Consider the following 20,852-nt stretch of genomic DNA (forward strand, 5'->3'; position numbering starts at 1 on the left):
AGTGTTCAGAGTAACTAAAAATGTCCAAAATGACCTTTTTTTTTTTTTTTTTTTTTTAAATTAATCAAAATATATCTAAAATGGTGGAAATGGCCAAAATACCAGAAAAATATCCAAAAATGGCTCAAAATATGTCTAGGATAACCAAAATGTCAAAAGATTACTTAATAGTGGTCCAGAATCTCCAAAAAGACCAAAAGTTGTTTTCTTTTTTCCAATTCATTGAAATATGTCCAAATGACTCTAAAATGGTGGAAATGGCCAAAATTACTTTTTAACACTATTGAATGTCATTTTTTAAAAACAATTTTATAGTTTGTTGAATTAAAGATAATAACAAGCCATGCTTGGATGCTAATATTCCACAGTTTTGTAATTGCTGCCAGATTTTCGCAGTTTTGTTTTGTTTTTACAATGTGTTTTTTGGGATATACTTTCCATATGTTGACACTCAGTTATGAAGACAAAGCGTTCCTGCTTCTCCTCATTGAGTCATAATAGAGGCTGAGGGGGAAGAAAGGATCCGAGTCCCGGCCAGCGGAGGGTAACTGTGGTTCCTGAGGTCCATGTTCAGCCACCAAACCATCAGTTGGGCACTCGTTCTCTCATTTTCCATCTCTCTCCAACCCCTTCCCTCGCCCCGCCGGCCTCAGAATGAATGAACAATAGTCCTCTGACTGCAGCATGTATGTGAGCGCTGTGTTAGGGAGTGGTCAGTGCAGATCACAGAGCGCTCTAAGACGTTAGCAGCGCTACATTTCCTCTGTTGCTGATCGCTTTACATGACCTGCAGTCCAACCCGACCGCAGAGATTACACACCGAACCCGACCTGGCCGGCCTGACCTCCATTCTTCAGATGGAAGTTACTGCGAACTCACTGAGGTGTCGATCTGTAGCACAAACTACTGGGTGAAAATTGCAGGAATTATACATTTCTGCGCTTTCTTCTACTCTTTTCTAAATGGCATTGATTGGGTTAAGAGTGGTGTTGCTGCTCTAACTCGGACTTAATCAGAATTTACTTGCTTGAAACCCAAATGTCAAACATTTTGGCTGAATTTTCAGACTTTCATATGTTTCAGACCTGGATTTTTTGGAGGATTTTTAACCCCAACAAACCTTAGAAGCTATTTTTAGAGTTCAGTACCTCAACAAATGTGGTGAAGATACAGACAGAATAGTTTCCAGCAGGTCAAATTATTGAATGGTTCAAAATGGCCAAAATATCTGGAAAAAATATCCAAAATGACTTAGAAAATGGTCCAGAATGTGTGGAATGTGTCTAAAACTACTCATAAACTTTGCAAAATGGTTCCGAATGACAGAAAATGTCCAGAAAGGTCTAAAATTGTCCAGAGTTCTGAAGAAAATGTCCAAAATGACTTGAAACGTGTCTAGAATAACCAAAGAAGTGTCAAAAGATTACTGAGTAGTTGTCCAGAATGACCAAAATGACAAAAAAAAATCTAAAATGTCTCAGAAGTTGTTAAGAATCACCAGAAATGTCCAAAATGACCAAAGTTTTTTTCCTTTTCAATTCATTGCAATATGTCAAATGACTCTAAAATGGTGGAAATGGCCAAAAAGTCTGGAAAAAAAATATCCCAAATGATGTAGAAAATGGTCCAAAATGGTGTGGAATGTGTCTACAATTACTCATAAATTGTTCAAAATGACAGAAAATGTCCAGAAACGTCCAAAAATAATCCAACGTTTTAAAGAAAATGCGTCTCAAAAAGCAGAATATTGGCGTTTTAACAGGCAAAGTCTTTAAACACCCCAGCTGAGGAGAGGCTGGTCGGTGATTTGGTGAAATCCTGCTGAAGCCAACGCCGGTTAAAATGCTGTGAATTTAACCGTTGAACCCGTCTGCACTGGATTACGTCTAATTGGTCAATTTGAGCGGCACTTTGGCTTTTCCTCCGCCGACACATGAACGCATGAAGGTAACTACAGGTCACACAGACTCCATCTGCCAATCAAACGCCGGCTTTCATGCGGTGTCACCGTGGGACGTTCCACTCAGGACCGGCAGCAGTCGTCCCGCTGCACCACAGAAACGTGACTGTCCTGCAGCACAAACACACACTGATACTGTCCTAATAGCGTCCATATGTGTTAAATTATGTGAAAGTGCTGCGAGCTGCTGGTTCTCAGACATGTAAAGACTCCTTTATTCTTCCCTCCTCTTCCCGTCTCTGCCTGCCCCTTCATCCATCCTTCTTTTTTCAAAAACCACTTCTTATTCCTCTCAAATGGCCGTCCTTGAAGCTTTTTGTCTTCGCCGTGAATCAGACAATTTATGAGTCATTTTAGACACGTTCCACCCCATTTCGGACAATTTTCCAAGTCATTTTGGATAATTTTTCCAGACATTTTGGCCATTTACACCATTTTAGAGTTACTTGGACATATTTCAGTTAATTGAAATTTTTAAAAAAAACTTTGGTCATTCTGGACATTTTTGGTGATTCTGAACAACTTTGGAGCCATTCTGGACAAGTCTAGAGTCATTTTGGACAGATTTCCATCAAAAGTGGAGACCTCTGCAGACACAATAAAGCAGAGCTGCTCCGTCCGAGGCTAAATCACTGTTTATTCTAAACCAGAATCTCGAATCCAAGCGTCTGCTGCGATACTTACAGGAACATGTGTGTCCTGAATGTATTTCCAGAGGTGGAAACTGACAAACAGCTGCATGAAGAATAAGCCAGTTTCTTCCCCCTGACCTCCTCAGAATCAGCTGGTTCTTTATCTACAGGAGCTTTAGTAGATTCAGTGAAGCCATCAGAAGAAAAAAATGCCACTAAAAATTATTTAAAAAGCTGGAAAATTACTGCAAAAAGTGACCAAACTATGAAAAAAGGGGGGAAATTACCACAAAGAAACACAAAATCAGCACAAAAAGAGCCAAATCACCACAAAAAGACAAAATCTCCACTAAAAGAAGCAAAATTACCCCAAAGAACCATCTGGTTCTTTATCTGCAGTATTATGTATCGTAGTTTCATGTCACAAAGAGACAAAACTGTCCCCAAAGTGCGGTAAATGACAAAAAAAAAAGAGGCACCAAACAACACAAGACCAGAAAAACAAGAAACAAAACGCCTAAATTTAGATACAAAGCAAAAAACAGACAAAATCACACAAAACAAGACAAATGAGATGAGAAACACCAAAAAAAAAAACAGAAACCAAACAAGAAAAATGAGATGCAAAACAGGAAAAGAGAGACACAAAATGACAGAAACGAGACCAAAACTGTTCCAAAGACAAACAGAAGAACACAAAACTGACAAAAATGACAGAAGGGAGACGAATAAATGACAAAGATGAGCAGAAAACAAGGAAAAACTGACACAAAATGACCAAAAACATCAGTTTTACATCCACTCCAGGTGTCACAGTCTAAAGACTCATCATTTCTCTACATCATTTTCTCTATAACCAACTTTGCGCATCAATATTATGGGATGTATCGTAGTTTTTCTGTTCTGAGTTGACTGTAAGACTCCACACACTGTCTATTTTATGTAGTTAATGCATTACTGTGTGTACATATCATTATTTGAGTTGACTTCACTACATTTCAGAGTTTTGTTTTAACTCCATCTAATTTGTTTGATGCCTTTAGTTAAAATTAATGTTACAGATGCATATTTTAGATTTAAAAGACATTGCATTTTATGATTTTTTTTTAACTCAAACATTTCCATTTGTAGAAATTTGCCCCGTGTCATTCATCTGCTGCTGGAATTTAAGCATACAAACCACCAAAACTGCAGTAATCACTGTTCGTAAAGACAACACTGCATGTAGGCATCTTGTTTAAAGTCTTCTCATGCAGGACTCCTGATGTTTTCAGTTTAAATCTGACCTCTGACACTGACGAAGCTGAGGAAGATGTGAGACTCAGAGCAGCTTCAGCTCAGTTAGACTTGGTAGTGCCCTCTACTGGTGATGTGAAGCACAAACATGAAGTGGGCAGGCAGAGCAGCATCACCTCCAACAGCTAGAAGATCTTCTGATTTCACTCAGTCGAGACAATCAGCTGATTCTATCTACAGTAACTTTATTTAATGAGGCAAAATTTTACCTTCATGAGACTGAAAACTTCATCAGAACTACATCAGTTTTACATCCACTCCAGGTGTCACAGTCTAAACAATTTATCTGTTTTTGTTCATTTTCTCTTCAACCAGCTTTGAGCATCAATATTATAGAATGTATCATAGTTTGAATGGCAAAACTGCAGTTGTTTAATTCTGGTTCAGATCTTGTATTTACGTTTAGAAAACTAAAATTATTTGAAGTTTTCCCTCAACCAAATGTGTCCAAAATGACCCAATTCTTCTCTAAAAAGACAAAAACTTCTCTAAAATGATTCAAGATTTGTCCCAAATGACCCAAAACCTGTCCAAGCTGACTAAACTTTTGTCCAGATTTGTCCAGAATTACTCCAAATTTGTCTAACGTGACAAAAACTTCTCAAAAAATCATTCAGTTCTTGTCCAAAAAGTTTACTGTTCACACTACAATACATCCCATAATACTGGTGCTCAGAGTTCAAAGGTAAAACTCTTTATTTAATCTACTAAAGTTAGTGTAGATGAAGAAGGTTTGATGCTCTGATTGATTCTCATTAAACCACCCAGAGGTCAAGTTCTTGTTTTTCCTGCCTCTCTTTCTGCTTCTCCTAAGTTTAGGAACAGAGCCGGAGGTTCCAAAAGAAAGAAAAACAAGTGGGAAAGGAAAATGTGTAGAGAAAGAGGTGGAATTGAGGGAATCTGGGCAGAAAAGACGAAGTGAGAGTTGTATCAGAAAGGTGAAAATAGAGAAGAGGCTGCCAGTCACCACGGTGTTTGGATCTGCTCCACGATAGAAGGACAGCATGTTAACCAAATCAGCATGAGATCTATCAGCTTCTAGAGTCTCGCCAGGTGAAGGAAGGTTCTCTGTTCGTATATCTGTCTGTTATGATAAGCTCAGGGAACAAAGATCAAATCTGCCTCCGTCATATTTAAGCTAAAAACATCCAAACTTAACCAAAGTCAGAGTGACGAGGTGGTCAGTGTAAAGTTCTGTCTCAGTGTTCAAACCTACCAAAGGTCAAACTGAAGCCTCCTGAGCAGGAATCAGTCAAATCTGAATGTTTGTGTTGGTTTAGCTAAAGTTAAGAAACATTTTCACTGCACATGTCAAATCTTTCAGCTCTCTGGAGTGGTTGGAGAATTTAACATTAAACAGTGAATATATTCAAGGATTTAAAGCACCAATAATCAATGGTGACTTATTCCAGGTCTGACTGCTCAAGTAAATGCACAATTACAAGTTACAAATTCGAATTTGCAAACATTATTTTGATCGTTTGTCAATGTGAGCTTAATATTGTGTAAATTTGTTGTTGAAATTGTTGTTGATGATAGTAATTAAGTGCAAAACACATAAAAAGTCCTTTTAAATAAGGACTCTTTGCCTAACACTATCCCTACTAACCCTACTAACTCTACTAACCCAAACCCTATTAACCTTGCTAACCCTACTAACCCTAATCCTGATATGGATCCTTAATAAAAAATACCATTGATAGTGGAGGAAAAGCTAATTTCCCTAAATCAGTGTAGTTTGTTGGTTGAACATAATTTCATCATAAGCTGTTTTAACTCAACAAAACTGCTGCATTCATTGTTTCATTGAAACCAAACCTTATTTTTTACAGTGTGGAGGCTGCATAGAGTCCAACAGCTCACGTTTGTTTAACTGGAAACTTGGTTTCAGACCCTGAAGTGCTTCAGACTGTCCAGCAGCTCGAACAAATGAGTGATAAAGTGTGTGTGTTTGCTGCAGAAGTGCGGATATCTGATGCTGTTTTCGGTCAGGGATGATGTGTAAGTCCTGGCTGGCCTCGTTTGGCCCGGCTCGGCCAGTAGTGGAAAACCCAGTTCGCTGCGGTTCTCTGAGAGTTAGTTTCCTAGCTTAACACGGGGTTATATGGAAACTGGCTGGCTCTAGTGTGCTGTGTGAAGATTGTTTTTCCGAACGAGAACCGCACGAGGAGCAGTTCTGGTCCAGTGGGTCAGACGGTAAAAGAATGTTGCTCATTCTCTTTCTCGGTCGATTCGGTTGTTTCGTTTCTGTCTGTCGACTCGGTTTTATTATCCAGAAAACAGGAGGGAGAGCAGCCAACACAAACACCTACATCAGCCACGAACGCTGCCCAGATGACCTCTCAGCCTCCTCCTAGTATCACTGTCAGTCTGTTCTTTGATTCAGACTGCAGCCACATGTCCTGTTGAAGAGCTCTGGAGCCGCCACCTGCTCTATCAAGGCACGTGTTGAAGGCAAATACGTTCCACTCAGTGGGATCTGTGTGTTGTCTGTCTTTACACTCTAAGTAATAATGTTTGGGCTCACAACATTCAATCTTTTTGAGTTACGTCAACTTCTAAGGAAGCTACGTTCAATCCAGAAACTGCACTGAATTCAGTATCGGCACAGTTGTTTGTTTACGTCAGGTGTGTAGAGTTGTAGCAGGACACTAGGCATGCTCGCTGTGAATTATTTTCTTTATTAATGTAGCATTATTCTGCTAATTCTGCCGTTCTAGTCAATCCTATTTTCTCTTAACCTCATGAGCTTTGGTTGGAAGTCTTTAACCACCTCGTTAAGTTTTTGTCATGGTGCCCGTTGCTAGCTAAACTCCCACAATGCTCTCTGCTAGCCAACATGAACTTCCTGTAGTCTGAATGATGCCTCTACAGTAGTAAACAGTAAGAGGCTCCACCTGGTGGAACAGCCAGGTATTACAGCTGATCTATGATACATTTTCTGACATATATGTTGAGAATACAAATTTCTTTTTTTCCATCTTTTGGAGCTTGTGGAGCCTCAGTACATCCTACCCTCCAACACTACATTTACCCTCCAACACTACATTTACCCTCTACCACTACATTTACCCTCTACCACTACATTTACCCTCTAACGCTACGTTTACCCTCTAATGCTACATTTACCCTCCAATGCTACATTTACCCTCCAATGCTACATTTACCCTCTAACGCTACATTTACCCTCTAACGCTACATTTACCCTCCAACGCTACATTTACCCTCTAACACTACATTTACCCTCCAACACTACATTTACCCTCCAACACTACATTTACCCTGCAACGCTACATTTACCCTCCAACGCTACATTTACCCTCTAATGCTGCATTTACCCTCCAACACTACATTTACCCTCCAACACTACATTTACCCTCTAACGCTACATTTACCCTCCAATGCTACATTTACCCTCCAACGCTACATTTACCCTCCAATGCTACATTTACCCTCTAACACTACATTTACCCTCTAACGCTATATTTACCCTCCAATGCTACATTTACCCTCCAACGCTACATTTACCCTCCAACGCTACATTTACCCTCTAATGCTGCATTTACCCTCCAACACTACATTTACCCTCCAACACTACATTTACCCTCTAACACTACATTTCAGTGTTCTATCTCAGCTTGACAACAAGATTCTTGAACACCTACAGAACATTAAGGAACAGTATGGAGTTTCTAAAGAACTACTCAGTTTTCAAGTTTTCACCATCGTTCAAAAGTTTGGGGTCATCCAGATAATTTCATGTTTTCCATACAAACTCCCACTTTTATTCATGTGCTAACATAACTGCACAAGGGTTTTCTAATCATCAATTAGCCTTTCAACACCATTAGCTAACACAATGTAGCATTAGAACACAGGAGTGATGGTTGCTGGAAATGTTCCTCTGTACCCCTATGGAGATATTCCATTAAAAATCAGCTGTTTCCAGCTACAATAGTCATTTACCACATTAACAATGTCTACACTGGATTTATCATTCATTTAATGCTATCTTCATTGAAAAAACAATTGATTTTCTTTCATAAATAAGGACATTTCTAAGTGACCTTAAACTTTTGAACGGTAGTGAATGTTGGTAATAGGTGGTTCTCTTTGAATCAGTCTCAAAACTACCCAGCCAAATTTCATGAAACTTGGTAGAGAATTAGAACACCAGCAAAGGAACAAGCCGTTGCATTTTGGTGCAGATTCGGAGAACTTAGCTTATAATTTGCGACCACAAACTTTTGAACGGTAGTATACGTGCACTGGATTGATTGTAATAACTTGAAGTGTTTATTATGGTGGAAAATGGTATCAGATTGGGACTGTGTTGGTGTGTCGTCTGAACTGATGAGTGTTTGTCAACCAAAACTTATCCAAAATGACATGAATGTGTTTGGCAGACGCTAAATATTGAATAAGTCAAGGTCTCCAATGTAAAACTTCATGGTTTGGTCTCAGAAACCAGGCTGCCCATCTTGTCTTGTCAGAAGCTCTTTGACGTTGCTCAGAAACGTGCGACATTGAGCAACTCTCCTGACCTCGTCTCCGGCTGCTAGCGTTGCGACCGGGGGCAGGTGTGTGTGCACATATGCCTCCGAGTGTGTCGGCCCCCACAGAAAGCCCCTCTTTGTGCCGCGTCGGAGGCAGCCTTCCTAATCAGGGGTCATTACATGAGGTTAGTGCGGGGGTCTCCAGGGAGAGGAGAGGGGATCAGAGCTCAGATTAGACCCAGCCGACCCCTCGCCGTCCCCGGGCACCGCGGCTCAGAAACCCAACCCCGCCTCCCAGCCCCTTCCTCCCTCCCTCTGCAGAGGGGGAAAATGAGCGACTGATTTACAGGAAAACACAGCAGACTCTGCTTCTTGTTGTTGCCAGTCTTTGTGTGTTTATCTGTGACGTTGTGTGTATGAGGGAGACGGAGGTATGCGCCCCGGGGATAAGGGGATAATGGGAGGGAGAGGTAAGTGGCTGATTACCTGAAATGGTCCTGGCACAGAAAAGGAGAGGGAGAAAGTGGAAGATAATAGGCAGAGTCCGGAAGGAATGACAGAAATGAAGCAGAGGAGGTAAAAGGCAGCTTCTCTGTCCTCATGTAGATGAGTGGAGGAGAGGATGGAGTGATGGAGGCCTCGTTCTCACGCTTCAGTAGCCAGGACGCTGCTGATAAGGCTGGATAGCTTTACACTGATACTGCCTCTCTGTTTGTGTGTCCTACCTTCCTCTTTGTGCAGCAGATCTGTTCACAGTCGTGTCTGTGTCGGAGTGTTGTCTCTGCTGCTTACTGTCCGCCATGCATATTGATGAGTGGACTTAGAAATGGTACAAATTCACTTGAAACTTATCTAGAAGGTCAAACAATGTCCAAAAGGGATCAAAAATGTGTCAAAAATGACTTTAGAATGACAAAAATGCAGCTAAAAACGCACCTTAAGAAAAAGAGGAACCGAAAAGAAGAATGCAGACTCTCTAAATTGTGGTTTTTGTGGGTTTTTCAGCTCTTCATGCAGCTCCAATAATGTACTGTAGATCAGTTGACCGAATGTCTTTGGATTGAGTACAAAACAAGACATTCATGACTCATTGAGTCATTTTGTGTTTTTCTGTGGTCATTTTGTGACTTTTTGAGCATTTTTTGGTCTCTTTGTGTTTCTTCATCAGTTTGTGTCTCTCTGGTCATTTTTGGTCATTTTCAGTCCGTTTTGTGGGCGTTTTAGGGTTTTTTGTGGTCATTTTGTGCCTTTTTGTGGCGGTTTACTACAATATCTTTATAAATAACTTTCAATTTTACTCAATTGTATGTATAATATTTAGAAGAATGTTTCTCTAAAAATGCCATGTGGTGTTTGGTTATAGGCAGCCATGTTGATTTTAGGCCTGAAAACAGCAAAAATGTCAACTATTATACCTGTCAGCTATGTTCGAAAAAGTCCCGTCATTATATATTGACCCACATTCGTGTGCAAACATCTACATCCAGTGTGGAGTCCTGACCTTCCTCCTCTTGCGGTGGATGTCTCCGATGCTGTTGGCGAGCGAGTTGGGTCCGAGCAGCGTGGAGGTGCTCTGAGGCCAGTCCACCGTCACCAGCGTGTGCTCACCCATCAGGACCTTCCGGACGTTCTCTGCACCCGTCACCCGGATCAGAGGTCGACCCAGCAGGTGAGTCTTGAACACGTTGCCGTACTTCTGTCTCCGCGACGCGTGGAATCCCGAACCCTGCAGGAGATAAGATCTACTTTATTCATCCCGGAGGAAATTATTTTGCCAGAGTACAATACAGTAAAGGAGTAAGGAGGACAGAGATCAGACTGCTGTGGATCTGAAAGAGGCACGACAACACAACTTCACTCAGATCTCAATTTTTAGCCCATGAAGCCTCAGCAAAACCACCAATATCACACAAATTCAAATGGGACACCCTGAGACGCTAATCAAGTGGCGCAAAACAAAGAGAGGGCTTTTTAAATTTTAGGAGTTTTGCTTAAAGGTGGCATTTCCCCTCACTGGTCCTGCAGAAGGTGCAAGAAAGACCTTATTTGGAGGAAACCCCCAAACACTCCACCCTGTTTCTCTGTCCATTGAGATTCCCCTCTTATCTGTGTCAAATGTTTTGCATTTTCTATCTACAATTCTACAATTCTACAGTTTCATTTTGCTTTTATCCAAAGCGACGTACATCTGAGAGTAGATCCAACACCAGCAAGGATCTAGTCAGGAGGAACAACCTGGATAAGAGCGATAAAACAAGGTCAAGTGTGATAATAGAACCATGGCGTCTACAGACAGTGCAGACGTAAGAGGATTTTTCGGGTCCGAGTCTCGAATGGTGTGAAGACCCTCTTGAAACCCATGGGTTTATTATTATTCCGAGATCTTTTCCCATTTCTTGAAACTCAACTTTGGCGGCTTAAAAATACTCCAAAACACATGAAACTCTGCACGCATATCAGGACTGCAATGAAGTTTGGTACACATATGTAACATGTCAAGATGCACAAAAAAGTGTGCAAAAAAAGACTTGGGTTTTCGACTGAGACGGACTCTTTGGTAACACGTTCCATCACTGGGGACTTTTCAGGCTCATTTCCAATTTATTGTTAAGTAAATGCAAAATTTTATTGAAGTTTACCTCTCAGACATCTACAGACTTCAAGCTTTTCGTACTACACATGGTTCGATTCTCCAAAATCCAATGATTCCATTAGTTTTACAGAATTCTCTAGATCCCATCAAGTTTGGCCCAGAGGTCTGAAGTTTCATACAGGTGTAGTCAACTAGACGTAGAAGGTTGGTGGAGATTGGCAGAGTTCTGACATACAGTGTGATTTAGTTGTTGTATATCAAATATGAGGTATTACAGACGAGGGCAACACAGAAAAAGCTTTTGTCGAGCAATGTTTGAACGGATTTAGTTTCAGTTGATTAAGATGTTGCCTTTCAAAAGAAGTCTTATATATGCATTTTTGTCTTACAGTTATGAGCTTTTCAATTTTTCCATAAAAAAGTAGTGGATGTTAAGAGGTTAAATGTTGTAGAAAAGTTGATGAACTACCACAGTTTCTAAAACTCAGTCACTCGAATCACCTTCATCACTGTCCTGACCAAAAGTTCCTACTTCTCTAAGCCTGTCTTAACGGATTTTTACAGTTGATATTAATTTAAAACAGTCTTCAGGACGTGACCTTCACTGCAGCTTTGATCTTCATCTCTGAAAGTATTTTTTCTTTCTGTGGTTTGGGGCCCGAACAGACTGTTTCTGCTGATTCTCCACATGCTAAAAGTTACTGAGGGGAAAAGGGAAACTGCAGATGTTCCAGAGGCCTGTGTACATCAGGTTAATATGATGAAGACTGATTTAAGTTGCCTTTAGGACACGATCTGAGATCAGTTTTAACATCAACAGTGAAGGTTAAAGGTTCTCTAAACATTTTCAGCTCGGTCTTCAAATGCAGTAATGCTGCAAATGCTGATGTGGCTCCTAAATGGAATCAGTCTGAATATTGACTTTAACTCAGCAGTTCTCAACCAGTTTTTGGCTCACAGTCCTTCAATATTAAACTTCATGAACCAGTTTAACCACATTGTCTAATGTTATGCCTTAGGCTTTCTCTGGAAAGTCAAACAAAGTTCCACTCTGACCTCCTCGGAATCAGCTGATTCTTCATCTACAGTAACTTTAGTAGAGTTAATGACAGTCTTGAAGACTCCTCTTCATTTGAGTCATTTTAGAGAAGTTTTTGATAATTTTGGACACATTTTTAGTCATTTTAGAGATGCTCTTTTTCATTTTGGACAAGAACTGAATAATATTTTGAGAGGTTTTTGTCATGTTAGAAAAATTTTGAGTAATTTTGGACAAATGTTTAGTCAGTTTGGACACGTTTTGAGTCATTTTGGACAAATGTGGTTGAGGGAAACCTTAAAATAATTTTCCAACATGTACATTTTCTTAAAGACTCCTCTACATTTGAGTCATTTTATAGAACTTTTGGATAATTTTGGACACATTTATAGTCATTTTAGAGATGTTTTTTGTCATTTTGGACAAGAACTGAATCATTGTGGACAAATTTGGACAAAAGTTGAGTCAGTTTGGACACGTTTTGGGTCATTTTGGCCAATTTTGTTGAGGGAAAACTTCAAATAATTTCCAGTATGTAGATTTTCTTGATGACTCCTCTTCATTTGAGTCACTTTGGAGAAGTTTTAGTCTTTTAAACATCTTTTTGCCTTTCTACTGTTGGGACCTACCCGATGGAGTCACGCTGCCCGTTTCAGGCCCCCGAACCTGAGCTTGAGCAGCGCTGCCATCAGTTGAAGCCCCAGAGGACAGAGCTGGAGTCAGTTAGTGAGCTGACCTGGGTTCAGCTTTGACGCTGACCTCTGAACGGGCCGGGTCACGGCAGAGCGAGAGGGAGCCGACCCCAGAACTGTAAATGGGCTGTTTGAGTGAAGAGAATATATATCAGCCTGAGGCCTGCTTACTGCGTTACACACACACACACACACACACACACACACACACACACACACACACACACTCACACTCATACATACTCCAGATTCATAAAATTCACCCCCCCCCCCAAAAAAAAGAAAACGTGCAAAGCAAACAAACACGCAGAGGCCCAACTGCAAATTGCCGTGACAACACTAACTGGTTTGACCCCAGTTTACTCGAGGGGAAAGAGATATGCACAACCGTGAGCCCCCCCGACACACACACACACACACACACACACACACACACACACACACACACACACACACACACACACACTGAGGGTAGTATATGTAAACACACACTACGAGCTGCCGTTCGAAGCTTCAGCTCCATGTTTTTGGTTCGTTCCTGCCTCAGAGTCTGTTAGTGTTTTTTTGCGTCAGAGCGTTTTTGTGTGTTGCGTGTGTGTCCAGTCATGTGTCGTGTGTTTGTGTGCAAGTTTTAGTCCGTGCCTTCAGTTTGGATGAAGCCATGTTGGTTTCTGCTTCCATGTTCAAACACAGTTTCGAATCTCACACAGTGATTCAGGTTTGATTCGTGGCTCCGAGTCCAGTCACAGTGATACACTTACACTGGAAAAATGCCCCTTTCAAAACAAGAAAAAAAAAACTTATTTCAAGGAACTTTTACCTTGAAAGAAGTGAAAAAATCTGCCAATAGAACAAGTGAAAAATTTCTTGTCAGATTTCTAGAAATAAGATATAATATTTTTAATTTAATATTAATATTTAATATTTTTAATATTGAGATCTCAAAATTAGCGGATAAAACTTATTTTAAGCTATATTTTACCAGGATTGTCAAGCTTAGGTGTCGTAAAATAAGCCAGACATGCTAAAAAAAATTCCAATAATTCCTTAAAAGTTTCCCTTAAAAGTTTTATTTTTTTTTAAAAAAAAATCCTCCAAATTTGGCCAGAAAATTATTGTAAATATTTTCAAAAAATAAGTAAAAATCTTCCAAAAAATCCTAAAAATATCTAAAGTGATTCCATATATATCAGTAAAACTTCTAATATTTTCTTTAAGAAGATTCACATAAAAATCTACCAAAAACCAGTGAAATTCACTGGATTTTGGTTGTGAAAATATATATTTTTTCCATATTTTTTAACTTTAAAACAGGTTGATTTGACCTGCAGGACAACATGAGGGTTAAAGTTATTTTGAGTTTTCTTGTAAAATTCAACTCAAAACAAGATAATTTCAAGATTGTTTGACTTAACAAGATATTTAAGATGCATTGTCTTAAAACAAGTCCCTCCATCTGCTGAAATGTCTCTTGTTAAGTGAATTTATCTTAAATCAAGTACGATGAGACATTTGGACTAAAAATAAGACAAATAGACTTGGTAAGATTTTGAATTTTTGCAGTGTAGCCCTTTGATGCACAACATGTGTCAAAAGTGACTTGTATTCCATTGAATATAGTCACTTTTGACCCGTGTTGTGCATCAAAGGGTTAATAAAGGGTCGCTACAGATAAACTCAACCACACATGAACAAAGCTGGTGATTATAGAAACACACCAGCTGCTTTTGAGTTGGACAGAGTGATCATAAAACCTCATGAAGCCATGAAAAAGGAGCTTTCTTTGAGGCTGCTGTTTAGTCAATTAGTTTATCTGCTCCATCCTTCTGTTCCTATTTAACAAAACTGCTGTCACATTTACATTTTGTAGGAAGCAGATTTTCTCCCTTAAGAGTAAACGTACGTGTCCACTAGATCCGGCGATTTCCTGCATCCCATTCATTGTCTATGTGGAACGCACGGCATTGAACAACCCTTTCACGGTCAAGCTGAATAAAGATTGGAAAATGTTTTTTTAAAAAAAGTTTGGAAGTCTAGTGAGACATTCTGGGAATGTAACATTTCATATTTGACAGATTCACAACCAGGGATCCCCGTAATAAACCCATGAGAGTAACAAAAATGATCAATAATTAATCTTGTTTTTCACATCAGGATGAAACATGAGCAAAATAAGGTAAGCAGCTCACTGGTTCTGGATCAGCAGATCACCACCAGGAAACTATCACCCAATCATCATCCAGTAACAAGAGTTACAACATAACCTACCAAAAAAGTAACACCAAGTCTAAAAATATAAAAGCACACTGACACACACATACATGTATACATGCTCTACACAACAGTGGGGTGCGTCTTCCCGCAGCTCATTTGCATAGACTCAACTTCAACTTTATGCAAATTCGATGTGCTGTCCGGAGATCCGACGTATCGCGAAACTTTCTAAACTAGCCGTCGCTGAACTAAAACCGGGACAGATTCAGCTGCTTTTTTCTCCCCTCAAATGTTTTCAGGAACATTTTTTGCTGAACTGTTTTTGTAATAAAAGAGGAAGTTTGTGACCGAGCCGCCATGTTGGTCTGGCTTGAAATCCAGGACCAAACAGCTCCCAAGTCGCTTGTCCAGTCAGGGGCAGGATAGTTGGAGAAGAAGGTTGGCAGGAGTTGAACACCGGATGCTGGCCTCAGATACCAAACCACAGCCTTTGCTCATCACCTCACATACGTCTGATACCAGTATCTTCTTCTAGTCCTGATTCCTTCTGCGGCAAAACCGTCTTTTTAAATAGCTTCAGGTTGACTTTGCAACTCGACTGCACTTCTATGTAACAAAACCTGAAGACGAAACACCAAACACCTGTTGAACCGACGTCCAACACCAAGTCCTAGAACTCAAATCTTTCTTCGTGTTCCTCACCTCTTTCTGCCCTTCTTTTCCTCACATCTTGACGTTTCTCTGTGTGATCTCGGCCTAAATTGAGCACAGATGCCTCGGCCTCTCCGCGGCTCTGCTAGCTGTTTCATGTTGCTTTGAAAACTCTGATTGCCAGACTGCTTTTATAGATGAAAAATGCTGCTAATTAGCATTCGGCCCCGCCTCCATCGCTGCGTTTGTAATTGCACTTAAGCTCCTTCAGATGTGAAGACCTGGAGGTGTTATTTTATTTACACCCAGCAGCAGCAGCAGCAGCAGCAGCAGCGTTCTGGTCTGTGTAGTCGTAGAGAGCAGCGTTCCTGACATCTAATTTCACTTCATGTTATTATTCGGGTCCGAGCACCGAATGGTTGAAACTTGACTGTGAATTCTTTTCCTGTTTTTTGAAACTCAAATTTTGCGGCCTAAAAATGCATGAAAATACATGAAACTCTGCACACACATCAGGACACACCATGCGTGGATTCACTGACCAGCAGGGATGCGAGGACCCGTTCAACGCTGCTTGCAGCTTTAATTAGGGTCCGAGCACTGAATGGTGCTAGTGCCCTATTGAAACACGTGGGTTTTTTCATAAAGCGATCTCACATTTGAAGGCCTAAAAATACTCTAAAACGCGTGAAACTCTGCACACACATCAGGATTGGCGAAAAGTTTGATATTTTAGGGGAATTACATAGGTATGTGCCAAAATGGCTCCATAGTGCCACCTGGAAAATTTCAAACATTTACTGCGGCCAATATGTGTCACCTGGAGTTATGAAATTTGGTACACATATGTAACTCATCAAGCAGCACAAAAATGCAGTTGACATTCATAGCCAAAACCCAACAGGAAGTCAGCCATTTTGAGTTATGTGTCATATTTTGGATGATTTTGGACCAATTTTTGCACATTTTCAAAAGCTATAAACTCAAACAGTGTAACAGAGCTGAAATTTGGCCAGGATGTACAGCAGGCATGGGTGATCAAAAGTTATCAAAATGTTCCGCAAAAGTCTGAGAGCGTGGAAATGGTGGCTGGCGGAATTCCGACATTATGCCATGAAACATGTAGTGATGTATAACTAGCCTGTACGTGCTCCAATCTGCCTGAAACTTTACATGTGTGATCAGACTCCAACCCTCATCACATCCATTGGCCGAAATACACTCTCAGTTGCAGCACCACCTGGTGGACGTGCTTGGATTCGCTGACCAGCAAGGATGCGAGGACCCGACCAATGCTGCTTGCAGCTTTAGTTTTATTTTATTTTTTAAAATGGAACAGTTCGTATTAATGTATATTTCCATGTAAATATGAGAGATTGTAGCTGTACGGCTGATTTCCATCTCTAATTCAAAAGTCCATCAGTTATAGACTGACCCGGACAAGTTTTGAGTCATTTTTGACAAATTTTGAGTCATTTTGGACAGTTTTTGAGTAACTTTGTACAAGTTTTGGGTCATTTCAGCTTGGATCGTTTCTCATCATTTTGGATAATTTTTGTGTCTTTGGGATAATTTTAGAGTCATTTAGGACAAATTTCATGTCATTCTGGACTAATTTTCTGCAATTATGCAGGCCACTGTCTCCTTAGGGCTGCTCTGGGGTTCAGACATATGGGTTCTGTAAAGCGTCTTGAGACAATTTGACTGTAATTGGCGCTATATAAATAAAATTGAATTGAAAATTTTCAAGTCAATTTGGACAAGTTTCGAGTCATTTTAGACAAGTTTTGAGTCATTTTGGACAATTTTCTTGATATTTTCAACGTTTAATGTCAGCTTGGAACGTATCTCGTCATATTGGATTATTTTTGTGTCTTTGGGATACTTTTCAAGTCATTTAGCAGAAATTTCATGTCATTTTGAACTAATTTTCCGTAATTATGGATCATTTTCAAGTCAGTTTGAACAATTTTCGAGTGATGTTGGACCATTTTCAAGTCATTTTGGACAAGTTTTGATTCATTTTGGATACATTTTGAGTCATTTTGGGCAATGTTTTGAGTCATTTTTACTTTCAGAGCATATTTTTAGAGCTGCTTTATTTCTTTCTTCCCCGTCTCCTTGCAGCTCTGCACATTTCGGCCTCCGTCGGTCGGTCCAGGTACAAACTGTTGACCCGGAGTGTTTTCACAGCTCCTGTACACTTCCGCTTTCTGCTGCGGCACGCACACACACACACACACACACACACACACACACACACACACACACACACACACACACACGCACACACACACACACTAACACACACACCAGGTCGCCGGCTGGCCTCTGCAGCCCTCGGGGTGTGTGTGAGTGTGTGTGTTAGACTGGGGTTGTTTTCCAGCTACATTTCGCTGCCACATGGATGTAGAGTGGTTTAGTATGTCTGCCTGGCAGGCCTGCCGACACACACACCAACACACACACACACACACACACACACACACACACACACAGGCCGATTCAAAGGGAGTTCCTCAGGCAGCCAGACAAGGCCTCCTTTCACACTCCAAGATACAGCATCAGATTGGCTCGATTGTGGGCTTTTTTTAGTGTGTGTGCAGGTCTGTTCATACGTTTTCTTTCTGCACGCACAAAAAACCCCTCAAAAACTAGCTGTAAAGTAGAACTAGGATAATGTGGGTGCCAGGGGTGTGGTCTGGGTGACATTTAGCTGAAAAGGTGAGAAGTGTCCTCCCACACCTCCCCTCCAAACACATGGCGAATATGGAAAGTCGTGATGTAATGACGAACATACAGGACCTCTGGAACACGCTTTCCCTCCAAACTCCAGCAGCTCCTTCGCTGTAAACCAGAGTGGCAAACTCATTTTAGTTCAGGTTAGTTTCCCATTCAGCCCAGTTTGAACTCAAGTTTTTACTATATGATTAAAGCGACAAAAAAAGAGAAATGACAGGAAATAAAACAAAAACGGACAAAACAAATTACAAAGCAACAAAAAATGTACAAATGACAAAAACGAGACAAAAAAACACAAAACGACACGCAAAACAATGAATAAAGCAAAAGACAAAATGACAAAAATGAGAAATAAAACGACAAAACATGAGACAAACGACAAAAGTCAGACAAAAAAACAACAAAAACAAGACAAAATATGACAAAAATAAGAGACAAAATGACAAAAAATTTGACAAACATGAAATAAAACAAAAAAGAGACAAAAAATTAAACAGTTACAAAGCGACAAAAAAATGGATAAATGACAAAAATGAGACAAAAAAAACACAAAACGGCACACAAAACAACGACTAAAGCAAATCACAAAATGACAAAAAGGAGAAACAAAATGACAAAACCGTGAGACAAACGAAACAAGCCGGAAAAAAAAACAACAAAAACAAGACAAAACATTACAAAAATGAGACACAAAAGAACAATGAACAATCTAGTATTTTACTTTGTGATCCAAACAACTTGTCATGGTCTAGAAATGATTTTAAATTTATAGTTTTACTAATTTCCAATCTGCAGTTAATGTCTTCTCTGGAATTTTTACACTTTGAGGGCCGGATTGGACCCTCTGGAGGACCGCTTTTGGCCCGCGGGCCTCATGTTGGACACCCATGCTGTAAACACTCAACCAAAAAAGCAAACCCAAAACCAAAATTGCTCCCACAACATTACGGCTGATTCCACCGCCGAGGTCACAGGCAACAGACTCTGATGTGAGCTGAAAACCAGAGAGAGGTTTCTCTTAATGATGGCGGCATAAAGTTTTAAGGCTCTCTTTCTTCTTGCGGACGTGTCGCTAAGCAAGTCGGAGGCGTACGAGCCGGCTGAAAACGTGATGTGTGCACGGACAGGAGCAGAGTTTGGTTTAGGAGCTCAGAGTCGCGCTGTTTGAGCTGTTTTCTAGTCGGATCACAGCCTCGTGGGAGTTTTAACTCAGACATGTTTAACCCTCGTGTCGTCATGCGGGTCAGAATTGACCTGATATAAAGTTTGAAAGTGTGGAGAAAAAAATACATATTTTCACAGTGAAACTTCTGATATCCACATTTTCAACATTTTTGGGAAATCTTTGAACATTTTTTGGCGGAAAAAAAGAAATGTTAAAAATGTTTCTGAAGAACATTCACATAAAAATCAACCAAAATCCAGCGAATTTTGCTGGATTTTGGTTGATTTTTATGTGAATGTTCTTATAGACAATATTAGAAGTTTTACTGATATATATGGAATCACTTTAGATATTTTTAGGATTTTTTGCTCATTTTTTTCTATATTTGTTTTTTATATATATATATATATATATATATATATATAGTATTATTATTATTATTTAGTTTTATTTTTTGCTCATTTTCTTCTATGTTTGGGTCTTACAGGGTTAAATATAAAAACCGGTATATTATATGCTGATAAATGTGACTATAAATGACAAAAATGCTGAGAAATGAACATTTTTCTCTGTGATTGCCACATTAATATTCCTCTAATGTCTCAAACTGCACATCGACATTTTCAATCATACATTCCCTCGTCTTGTGTTCTGCTTTGTAGGAGCAATATGACACAAAATAAACCTGTTTCCTTCAGAAAAATGAACAGAAATTAGAGCTGTCCGGACTTTAAACACTTGTCGCTCAGTTTAACGTCAGAATAAAAGTGAGATCCTCGAAGTGAAGCTGATGCTCACAGAAAAGAGGCTTCAATCAGTGTTTCATAGAGACGTGTTGTTTCTGCTGCTGTCTGTCCACAGAGTCTCTTTTCCTTTCACTCAGATTTCTCAGATATTTTACAAGAATCTCAGTCAAGGAGAGAAAACACACTGGGCCATCTCGGATCACAGAAAACGTCATAAACCTCGTCGTCTCTCTTGTTCTGTCCGTCCAGAAGCCCCCTCTCGGAGCTAAAAATACCCCGTGTGTTCTGTTGGGGTTGGCCTGAGGGCGAAGCGGGGCCCGGCCTTATAAAGGTCCTCTTTGTAGCGCAGTGGAAATGTCCAACAAATGACTCTTTTATTGGGCCAAGACAAAAAACACAGCTAATTATGTTTACTCAGATCAGCCGGCTAACGGGGGACGGGAGGGATTCAGAGGAGTTATGAAATAGAAATGTTGAAATGTTCAGGTGATTCTCAGACGGAGCAGAGAGGGAAAACAGCAGCAGGGAGGAACGCTTTAAATTTACTGAAAATAGAACAGAAAGAGTAAAAGAGACGCTTTTACTTTGGTTGATTTACAGCATCTTGTTTCTGAATGTCTGTCAGA

General features: G+C 40.1%; 1 protein-coding gene across 2 annotated transcripts in view; it reads right to left on the bottom strand.

The window, feature by feature from the left end:
- Nucleotides 1–20,852, bottom strand: part of LOC111569154 (cytochrome P450 26B1) — a 49,789-nt gene that overhangs the window by 11,830 nt on the left and 17,107 nt on the right. For both annotated transcript variants that reach the window (XM_023271139.3, XM_023271138.3), the window contains exon 2: nt 9,886–10,110. In XM_023271139.3, coding sequence (XP_023126907.1) covers nt 9,886–10,110 — 225 coding nt within the window. The remainder of the gene's footprint in view (nt 1–9,885; nt 10,111–20,852) is intronic.

Source organism: Amphiprion ocellaris, chromosome 23 (assembly GCF_022539595.1).
Source record: "Amphiprion ocellaris isolate individual 3 ecotype Okinawa chromosome 23, ASM2253959v1, whole genome shotgun sequence".
NCBI classification, from domain to species: domain Eukaryota; kingdom Metazoa; phylum Chordata; class Actinopteri; family Pomacentridae; genus Amphiprion; species Amphiprion ocellaris.